Here is a 10,744-nt window from a genome sequence, read left to right on the forward strand (position 1 = left end):
GCCATCTTTGATAACAAGTAAAGAAAATAAAATCTGAGAAATTGCAAATCTACAATGCCTAAACACGGGAATATTAGCACCTTTGATAGTGACCTCGAAGATTGGGCCATATATGTTGAAAGAGTAAAAAATTATTGTAAGGCCAATAAAATTCGTGACCAAGATAAAGCTCTAACATTATTAAATTTAATGGGTGCGAAGACATACGGGCAATTGAAACACCTGTTATCACCAGATGAACCGGCGGATAAGACGTTCGATGAGATTGTTACTGTCCTGAAAGATCATCTAAACCCCACGCCGCTGATGCTAGCGGAACGATTTAAATTTTACGACAGAAGGCAGCTACAGCATGAAAGCAATGCTGAATATTTGCTGGAATTGCGTAAATTAGCGAAATATTGCCAGTTTGGAACGGGACTGACAGATGCACTACGAGACAAATTTGTGTGTGGTTTATTTAAACAGGATACACAAAAGCGACTGCTCGAGGAGAATGAGCTGACGCTTGAGAAGGCGGTCACTATGGCAGCAGCACACGAAGCCGCAGCGAGAGGCACGGCAGTAATGCAGCTACGGTCACCGGAGCTCAGTGCACACAAATTGGGTGTGAGTTCTGGCAAATGTTATCGTTGTGGAAAGACAGCGCATGATCAGAACCAGTGTTGGTTTAAAAACCAAGAATGTAGAACTTGTGGTAGGCTTGGACATATAGCTAGAGTATGCAGGTCAGGGAAGAAGACCAGCAACAAGAAGTCACCGCAAGGAAAATACGCAAAGGTACACAAGGTGACCGAACAGGAGTCCGATTCAGACGCTAGCAGTAATGAACTGGCTAGCTTAAGCTGTAATGAACTGGCTAGCTTAAGAGTACTCAACGCTGGTAAGGGTGCAGACCTCCAGACAATTTGGGTCACTCTTCAGATAGAAGGAGTCCAAGTAAAACTGGAATTGGACACTGGATCGGCATTGACAGTCATAAATAAGAAAGATTACGGAAAGTTATTCCAACATATTCCCCTACAGGATACGGGGATTAGATTGAAAACATACACGGGGCAAAGAGGGTACCCCATCGGGAAAATAGAGGTTGCAGTGGTCCACAAGGGCGAAGACAGTCAAATAATGGACTTATATGTGATATCTGAAGGAGGTCCTCCACTACTAGGACGGGAGTGGATTAGGAAAATGAATATGGACTGGCATTTCCTACAAACAATAACGAGTGAGAACTCGGTGAAGATAGTCGGCCCAGACTCTGGAACGGATGATGGTAAGCCCAACTCAGGTGCAAAAGACAAAGTTTCAGCACAGAATTCCACTGAGCAACAACAACATAGTTTAACTGTGGATTCTGAGTCTGGCAAGTCTACTGATGTGCCCATTTCTGAGGGACACCGGGCTCGAACTCAACTCCATTTCAAACTACAACAGCAATTAGAACAAATGCTTCGCCGTTTTGAGCAAGAGTTGAATGCAACGAAAGAGTTCTTTGATATAGAGTTGGAGAATCTGGAAAGACAACAGAAGCAGCTGATGGAGAAAATGGAGCAGGAGCACACAAAACGTCTGATGTCAGAGGAGTTAACGGTCAGCCAACTCCTGCATATGCTGAAGGACAGGACTCTGAAATGGGAAAAACTTGAACACGAACTTCAATATTCAAACGAAAGGGGTTCGGAGCTCTCAAAGGTTATTGGAAGAGCTGAGGTGGCAACACAGACTGAGATGACTGCAACAGAGCAGCCCTTGGATGCCAAAAGTACGCTGACTCACGTCAACGTAGAACAACAGACCGCTGAAACAGCTGCTCCGGTAGAGGGATTGAATAGTCCGATCAATCAATCTCCAAAAGAAGTTGAAGTAGTAAAATCTCAAATGAGGTCATTAGTAAACGACTTGCTGAAAGCCCAGAAAAAGCTGGAGGAAGAGGTACGCATGAAGAAGTCTCTTCAGGAAAGATGTCTGGACTTGGAACAAAAGCTGGCTAACGCCCAGCTGGGTATGGAGGAAATAGAAGACCCTCTCGCTGGCCTAGATCAGGACGACACCGAATATTACTATGTCCTGTCCTGCCCAACTTGTAACTTCGACTCCCACCATACAGAAATCATGGAGGAGCACCGAAAGTCTACGGAACATCGGGAGAAGGTGGCTCTACTACGGAAAAAGGAGGAACTGCGCATGCAGCTGGCAGCTGACAGTGGAGCCCAGAGAGTCTCCAAGAAGCAGAAAAGGAAAAGTCGAAACAGAAGATGACCCATCTGAACCATTATTACCTCTACCAGATCACACACGTGGTCCCTCCGAACGGAGCCAATTCAGTTCGGAAGTTCAAACTGTTAAATCCATGGAAGGACTATTGAATGAGTCACTCCAGCAACGTGAACCGACTACACCACAGAGATTGAATCTGTGAACTGTTTTCCGCAGAGACTGAATCTGTGATCTGTTTTGACATGAAGTTATCTATGTATCTATGTTATTCTGTTATGTAAACCTGAAGTTATATATGTTATTACGTTATGTTAAATGGGGAGATGACTGTAAAGCTAAGAAGGGAGGAATGTTGTGTATGTAATATGTGTGCTACTTTGAACCTATGGACAGGACTGCACTACTTGTAGGGCGTAGTGATACGCAGTACCACTCCTGGCCATAGGGGTATAAATAGTACTGTGGGTACTGATCTCCCCTCAGTTCCCGCCTGTGGGCATGAAGTAAAGACCTACGTATAGTCCCTACCTCCAACCAGTAAAGACCTGTTTGAGTTATACGTTTAAGTCTTTGTGTTAATTGTTCAATACAATACACATACTTAACAGATACAGAGATAGGGAGGCGGGCGAGGAGGTTACAGAGATAGGGATGGGGGTGGGGGCGAGGAGGCCATGGAGGGAATTGAAAACAAGGATGAGAATTTTGAAATCGAGGCGTTGCTTAACTGGGAGCCAATGTGGGTCAGCGAGCTCAGGGGTGATGGGTGAACGGGACTCGGTGTGAGTTAGGACACGGGGCAGCTGAGTTTTGGATGACCTCACGTTTATGTAGGGTGGAATGTGGGAGGCCAGCCAGGAGTGTGTTGGAATGGTCAAGTCTGGAGACAACAAAGGCAGGGATGAGGGTTTCAGCAGCGGATGAGCTGAGGCGGGGCGGAGGCGGGCGATGTTACGGAGGTAGAAGTAGGCGGTCTTAGTTATGCCAGAGATATGTGGTCGGAAGCTCATTTCCAGTGAAAAGGAGTTGTATAAAACAACAGACTTGCTGCAAAAATTAATTCAAATTGTTTTTAAAACAATATTCTTCTGCGGATTTTGTGTTTGCGACATGAGGAATGTTCGTGCCGAGGAATGAGGCACTGGAGAGGGAGCGAAATAGATTCACAAGGGTGATACCAGCACTGAGATGTTCTATCAGGGAAGTGAACAGGCCGGGGCTCTTTTTTCTAGAACAGAGGAGGCTGAGGGGTGACCTGATCGAGGTCTTTAAGATTATGAAGGGTTCGATAGGGTTGACGTAGAGAAGATGTTTCCACTTGTGGGGGAGACCAGAACTAGGGGCCGTCAATATAAGAGAGTCACTAATAAATCCAATCGGGAGAAACTTCTTTACCCAGAGAGTGGTGAGAATGTGGAACTCGCTACCACAGGGAGTGGTTGAGGCGAATAGATGTGTTTAAGGGGAAGCTGGATAAACACACGAGGGAGAAAGGAATAGAAGGATCTGGTGATGGGGTGAGATGAAGAGGGTGGGAGGAGGCTGGTGTGGAGCAGAAACACCGGCACGGACCAGTTGGGCCGAATGGCCTCTTTCTGTGCTGCGGCGCTGCTCCCGGTGTTGCCTGGGTCCAGGACGGGGTAAAAGCCAGCCTACCTTCGAGAAGTAGCCGACGATGTGAAACCCTTTGCAGTCGTACTCGGTCATGACGTAGAAGAGGAAGGGATCTGTGTCGTAGTAGAGGGTTTTGTGGTCCAGGAAACACTTGGCCAGGAGGCAGAGGTTCTGAGAGTAATTCTGTTCGCAATGAAAAAAGCAGCGATTAGGCAGGAGCGGCCAGAGATGGGAGCATTCGCTCCGCCGCCTCCAGAGGATGCCTCCCTTGCTCTCCCGAGGATGCCTCCCTTGCTCTCCCGAGGATGCCTCCCTTGCTCTCCCGAGGATGCCTCCCTTGCTCTCCCGAGGATGCCTCCCTTGCTCTCCCGAGGATGCCTCCCTTGCTCTCCCGAGGATGCCTCTCTTGCTCTCCCGAGGATGCCTCTCTTGCTCTCCCGAGGATGCCTCCCTTGCTCTCCCGAGGATGCCTCTCTTGCTCTCCCGAGGATGCCTCCCTTGCTCTCCCGAGGATGCCTCCCTTGCTCTCCCGAGGATGCCTCTCTTGCTCTCCCGAGGATGCCTCCCTTGCTCTCCCGAGGATGCCTCTCTTGCTCTCCAGAGGATGCCTCCCTTGCTCTCCCGAGGATGCCTCCCTTGCTCTCCCGAGGATGCCTCCCTTGCTCTCCAGAGGATGCCTCCCTTGCTCTCCCGAGGATGCCTCCCTTGCTCTCCCGAGGATGCCTCCCTTGCTCTCCCGAGGATGCCTCCCTTGCTCTCCCGAGGATGCCTCCCTTGCTCTCCTGAAGTTGCTGACTCCACTGTGCCTCACCCAAATGCCCACTCTTGTTTTCCCCACCCCCCCGCACTCATTCTCGGGATGTGGGCATCACTGGCAAGGCTAGCATTTATTGCCCATCCCTAGTTGCCCTTGAGAAGGTGGCGGTGAGCCGCCGCCTTGAACCGCTGCAGTCCGTGTGGTGAAGGTGCTCCCACAGTGCTGTTGGGGAGGGAGTTCCAGGATTTTGACCCAGTGGCGATGAAGGAACAGCCGATATATTTCCAAGTCAGGATGGTGTGTGTGACTTGGAGGAGAACTTGGAGGTGGTGGTGTTCCCGTGCACCTGCTGCCCTTGTCCTTCTAGGTGGAAGAGGTCGTGGGTTTGGGAGGTGCTGCCGTGAAGCCTTGGCGAGTTGCTGTAGTGCATCTTGTAGATGGTACACACTGCAGCCACGGTGCGCCGGCGGTGGAGGGAGTGAATGTTTAAGGTGGTGGATGGGGTGCCAGTCAAGCGGGCTCCTGGATGGTGTCGAGCTTCTTGAGTGTTGTTGGAGCTGCACCATGTGGGAGTACCGACAGTGAGTGTGGGCAGGGTATCTAATCCGATCTCCACACACCGGGACCCTCCAGTCGGGTCACTGGAGGCTGGCGGGAGGGCAGTCTTGGCACTTCCCTACCCCCGGGGTCCTGAGGCTAAGTGCAGTACTCCCAACGGCAGCCAAGCCGAGATCAGCTACCTTAACGCTGCCTGGGATTGGGGTTGGACTTTCTGATGGGTGGGGCTTTTCACCACATGTGGCGTCAGCCGTGGCTCAGTGGGTGTCCCTTTCTTTCTTTCTCGTTTCTGAGTCAGAAGGGTTCGAGCCCCCGCTCCAGAGAATTGAGCCCCATAATCCAGGGCAACACTCCCAGTGCCAGTACTGAGGGAGCGCCGCACTGTCGGAGGGGCAGTACTGAGGGAGCGCCGCACTGTCGGAGGGGCAGTACTGAGGGAGCGCCGCACTGTTGGAGAGGCAGTACTGAGGGAGCGCCACACTGTCGGAGAGGCAGTACTGAGGGAGTGCCGCACTGTCGGAGGGGCAGTACTGAGGGAGCCCTGCACTGTCGGAGAGACGGTACTGAGGGAGCGCCGCACTGTCGGAGGGGCAGTACTGAGGGAGCGCCGCACTGTCGGAGAGGCAGTACTGAGGGAGCGCCGCACTGTCGGAGGGGCAGTACTGAGGGAGCCCTGCACTGTCGGAGAGACGGTACTGAGGGAGCACCGCACTGTCGGAGAGGCAGTACTGAGGGAGCGCCGCACTGTCGGAGGGGCGGTACTGAGGGAGCCCTGCACTGTCGGAGAGACGGTACTGAGGGAGCGCCGCACTGTCGGTGGGGCAGTACTGAGGGAGCGCCACACTGTCGGAGGGGCGGTACTGAGGGAGCGCCGCACTGTCGGTGGGGCAGTACTGAGGGAGCGCCACACTGTCGGAGGGGCGGTACTGAGGGAGCGCTGCACTGTCGGAGGGGCAGTACTGAGGGAGCGCCACACTGTCGGAGGGGCAGTACTCGGGGAGCGCCACGCTGTCGGAGGTGCCGTCTTTCAGAACAGATGCTAAACCGAGGCCCCGTCTGCTCTCTCAGGTGGATGTAAAAGATCCCACAGCCACTATTGGAAGAAGAGCAGGGGAGTTCTCCCCGGTGTCCTGGGGCCAATATTTATCCCTCAACCAACATCACTAAAACAGATGATCCGGTCATTATCACATTGCTGTTTGTGGGAGCTTGCTGTGCGCAAATTGCCTGCCACGTTTCCCACATTACAACAGTGACCACACTTCAAAAAAAGTTCTTCATTGGCTGTGAAGTGCTTTGGGACGTCCTGAGGTGGTGAAAGGCGTGGGAGAAATGGGAGTTCGTTATTCCCTGGTGACCCAGTAAACATGGAAGGGGTGGGTGGATGGGGAGTAACAGACGGGCAGAGATATTTTTGCGAAGCTCCTCACCTTGTTTTTCCTGCCATCGATTTCGAAGAAGGAAATGGTGCCTTTCCTGTAGATTTCATTCCCTGGCGGGTGTCGCAAATTGCATTTGGTCTAACGGAAAAGAACAGTGATGTCAGAAAACTACCAGGCACTTGGTCTAAGCGTTAAACAAGGCTTTAATCAACTGTTTTACAACATGGAGGTCTAGTTGTGTCCTTCACTAGTTCCTGTTAAAGAATGTCCTGCGCAAGCTGGGCCCGTGCCCGAGTATTTATACTCTCCCTGGACAGCGCCACCCGTAGGCCGCCCAGTATTATTTCATAAGTCTTTCTTTCATGAATGACTGATTCAATCCAACAGTGAGTCACGGGCGGCACTGCAGCGAGTGGAGACTCGGAACGTGCGCAGTTTTAAGAACAGTTCAAAGGTTATTGAAAACTGGCGCCCCCCCCCCCCCCCGCCTTCCCCCACCAGCCCAGCTTGGACGAACCAGTTTCCGCGCGTCCCTTCCAATTCCGACCTCTCACTCAAGACGCTCTCCTTCCTGCGGTTCCCCAGTACCACGAGCTTGGGTCAGTGGGTAATGCTCTTGCCTCTGTCGGGAGGGGTGTTCAGGTTTTGTTGGGTGTTGGTTGAGGGAGGAGAGTGGGGCCCCGGGAGAAGTCCCTGTGTGAGGGTCAGCGGGTCGCACTCGCGCCTCGGAGCCAGAAGGTCGTGGGTTCGAGCCCCACTCCAGAGACGCGAGCCGCTTATTCCTGCCGACACCTGGCGCTTCGGTGCAGTGCCGTGGAGGTGCTGCACGGTCAGAGGTGCCATCTTGCGGATGAGGCTGCTCTCTGGGACGGATGCAGGCGATCCCGGGGGCTTTGTTTGAAGGAGCACGAGCGCCAGGCCAACCTTCCTCCCTCACCAGACAGATTGATTGCCTGCTGCTGTTTGCTTGATCTGTCTGTGTGCAATACAGCCGCTGTATTTGCCTGCACACCAAGTCACTGCACTTCGAACTGACTCATTGTATGTGAGCGCCTGGAGATGGTTCAGAGATCACAGCAATTTACACACAGGAGGCCATTCGGCCCATCGTGTCCGTGCCGGCTGACAAAGAGCTCTCCAGCCTAATCCCACTGTCCAGCTCTTGGTCCGTAGCCCTGTAGGTTACGGCACTTCAAGCGCATATCCAAGTGATTTTTAAATGCAATGAGGGTTTCTGCCTCGACCACCCTTTCAGGCAGTGAGTTCCAGACCCCCACCACCCTCTGGGTGAAACAAGTTCTCCTTAAATCCCCTCTAAACCTCCGACCGATTACTTTAAATCTGTGCCCCCTGGTTATTGACCCCTCTGCTAAGGGAAATAGGTCCTTCCTATCCACTCTCTCTAGGCCCCTCATAGTTTTACACACCTATTAAATCTCCCCTCAGCCTCCCCTGTTCCAAAGAAAACCCCAGCCTATCCAATCTTTCCTCGTAGCTAAAATTCTCCAGTCCTGACAACATCCTCGGAAATCTCCTCTGCACCCTCTCGAGTGCAATCACATCTTTCCTGAACTGAAACGACCAGAACTGCACGCAGTTCTCTAGCTGTGACCTAACTTGTGTTTTATACAGATGTGCCATGGGGGCGTACGAGTGGCTCTGGACACCGCGCGATTTGGGGGTTTCGGGCTAGGGTTACGGTTAGGATTAGTGGTTCGGGTCAGACACCGCGCTCACCAGGTGCCTCTGCAGGCATTTGAGGCTCTTCAGGTACTTCAGGCAGAACTCGCAGAGGTAAAGGACGGGCAGGGAGGTCAGCTCCTGTGGGTAGGGCGAGAAGTACCAGGGTTTCAGGCGGTGCCGGCCCAGCTCAATGCATTCGATGTTCTTCATCCGAGTCACTATATCATCGTGGCTCCTGTCCGACACCAGACTGCCCGTCATCCGCGGGGCCGAGGGGATTCCGTCAGAGCTGTCCTGCGAGTCCTGTGAAGGAGAGGCAAGGTCAAAGGGGAGGTTGGGGGGGACGGCCCGCTCCTGCTCACCGCCCGGAGGCAGAGTTACTTTTAATTCTCTTGAGACAGTTAAGACGCGGGAGGCAGTTGAACCGCTTTGTGAGGTCATCAGACAGCGTCCGTGGTACCCTAGCGTCTCTGTGACATCATAAAAGGGCGACTGATCTGAATACGGTGGCTCGGTTAGTAAACTTGTATCGAGTCTGCAGCACAGAAACAGGCCATTCGGCCCCACTGCTCCGTGCTGGTGTTTCTGCTCCACACGAGCCTCCTCCCACCCTCTTCATCTCACCCTATCAGCAGATCCTTCTATTCATGTCTCCCTCATCTGTTTATCCAGCTTCCCCTTAAACACATCTATTCGCTTCAACCACTCCCTGTGGCAGCGAGTTCCACATTCTCCCCACTCTCTGGGTAAAGAAGTTTCTCCTGAATTCCCCATTGGATTTATTAGTGACCGTCTTATATTGATGGCCCCTAGTTCTGGTCTCCCCCACAAGTGGAAACATCTTCTCTACGTCGACCCTATCGAACCCTGTTCATAATTTTAAAGACCTCGATCAGGTCACCCCTCAAGAAAAGAGCCCCGGCCTGTTCATCCTTTCCTGACACTTATAACCTCTCAGTTTTGTTATCATCCTTGTAAATCTTTTTTGCACTTTCTCCAGTGTCTCTATATCATTTTTAATAATATGGAGACCGGAACTGTGCACAGTGCTCCAAGTGTGGGATATGGAGACTGGAACTGTGCACAGTAACTCCAAGTGTGGGATCTGGAGACCAGAACTGTGCACAGTAACTCCAAGTGTGGGATCTGGAGACCAGAACTGTGCACAGTAGCTCCAAGTGTGGGATATGTAGACCAGAACTGTGCACAGTAACTCCAAGTGTGGGATCTGGAGACCGGAACTGTGCACAGTAACTCCAAGTGTGGGATCTGGAGACCAGAACTGTGCACAGTAACTCCAAGTGTGGGATCTGGAGACCGGAACTGTGCACAGTAACCCCAAGTGTGGGATCTGGAGACCAGAACTATGCACAGTAACTCCAAGTGTGGGATCTGGAGACCGGAACTGTGCACAGTAACTCCAAGTGTGGGATCTGGAGACCAGAACTGTGCACAGTAACTCCAAGTGTGGGATCTGGAGACCAGAACTGTGCACAGTAACTCCAAGTGTGGGATCTGGAGACCGGAACTGTGCACAGTAACTCCAAGTGTGGGATATGGAGACCAGAACTGTGCACAGTAACTCCAAGTGTGGGGTATGGAGACCAGAACTGTGTGCAGTAACTCCAAGTGTGGGATATGGAGACCAGAACTGTGCACAGTAACGACAAGTGTGGGATATGGAGACCTGAACTGTGCACAGTAACTCCAAGAGTGGTATATGGAGACCAGAACTGTGCACAGTAACATCAAGTGTGGGATATGGAGACCAGAACTGTGCACAGTAACTCCAAGTGTGGGATATAGAGACCAGAACTGTGCACAGTAACTCTAAGTGTGGGATATGGAGACCAGAACTGTGCACAGTAACTCCAAGTGTGGGATATGGAGACCAGAACTGTGCACAGTAACTCCAAGTGTGGGATATGGAGACCAGAACTGTGCACAGTAACTCCAAGTGTGGGATATGGAGACCAGAACTGTGCACAGTAACTCCAAGTGTGGGATATGGAGACCAGAACTGTGTGCAGTAACTCCAAGTGTGGGATATGGAGACCAGAACTGTGCATTTTACATTTTGTCTACATTGTGATCAACCAATTATACAAAGTATAGTTCATCTGAAGGATTGAGCATCAGATGGCACTGAAAGTCACCAATACAGTAATTTGAAATTATGTCAAATATGTACACAACCTCAGCCTGTAGGAGCACTGCGCACAGTTCTGGTCTACATATGCCACACTCGGAGTTACTGTGCACAGTTCTGGTCTCCATATACCACACTTGGAGTGACTGTGCACAGTTCTGGTCTCCATATCCCACACTTGGAGTTACTGTGCACAGTTCTGGTCTCCATATCCCACACTTGGAGTTACTGTGCACAGTTCTGGTCTCCATATCCCACACTTGGAGTTACTGTGCACAGTTCTGGTCTCCATATCCCACACTTGGAGATACGGTGCACAGTTCTGTTCTCCATATTATCAAAATATTATAGAGGCACTGGAGAGGGAGAACTCCCCTGCTCTTC

General features: G+C 51.6%; 1 protein-coding gene across 8 annotated transcripts in view; it reads right to left on the reverse strand.

Annotated features, from left to right (window-relative positions):
- LOC147092985 (histone acetyltransferase KAT5) overlaps window positions 1-10,744 on the reverse strand; it is a 54,717-nt gene that overhangs the window by 16,877 nt on the left and 27,096 nt on the right. For 7 of the 8 annotated variants that reach the window (XM_085976313.1, XM_085976319.1, XM_085976316.1 and 4 more), the window contains 3 exons: window positions 8,266-8,514; window positions 6,577-6,666; window positions 3,874-4,014 (listed from right to left, as the gene is read on the reverse strand). In XM_085976313.1, coding sequence (XP_085832439.1) covers window positions 3,874-4,014; window positions 6,577-6,666; window positions 8,266-8,472 — 438 coding nt within the window. In that variant the 5' untranslated portion in view covers window positions 8,473-8,514. Of the gene's footprint in view, window positions 1-3,873; window positions 4,015-6,576; window positions 6,667-8,265; window positions 8,515-10,744 lie in introns of those variants that run through there. The other variant, XM_085976314.1, reaches the window with a different exon arrangement.

This window comes from Somniosus microcephalus, unplaced genomic scaffold, assembly GCF_052327205.1.
Source record: "Somniosus microcephalus isolate GS21.2 unplaced genomic scaffold, FLI_Smic_1.0 unresolved_chr2, whole genome shotgun sequence".
Lineage (NCBI taxonomy): Eukaryota > Metazoa > Chordata > Chondrichthyes > Squaliformes > Somniosidae > Somniosus > Somniosus microcephalus.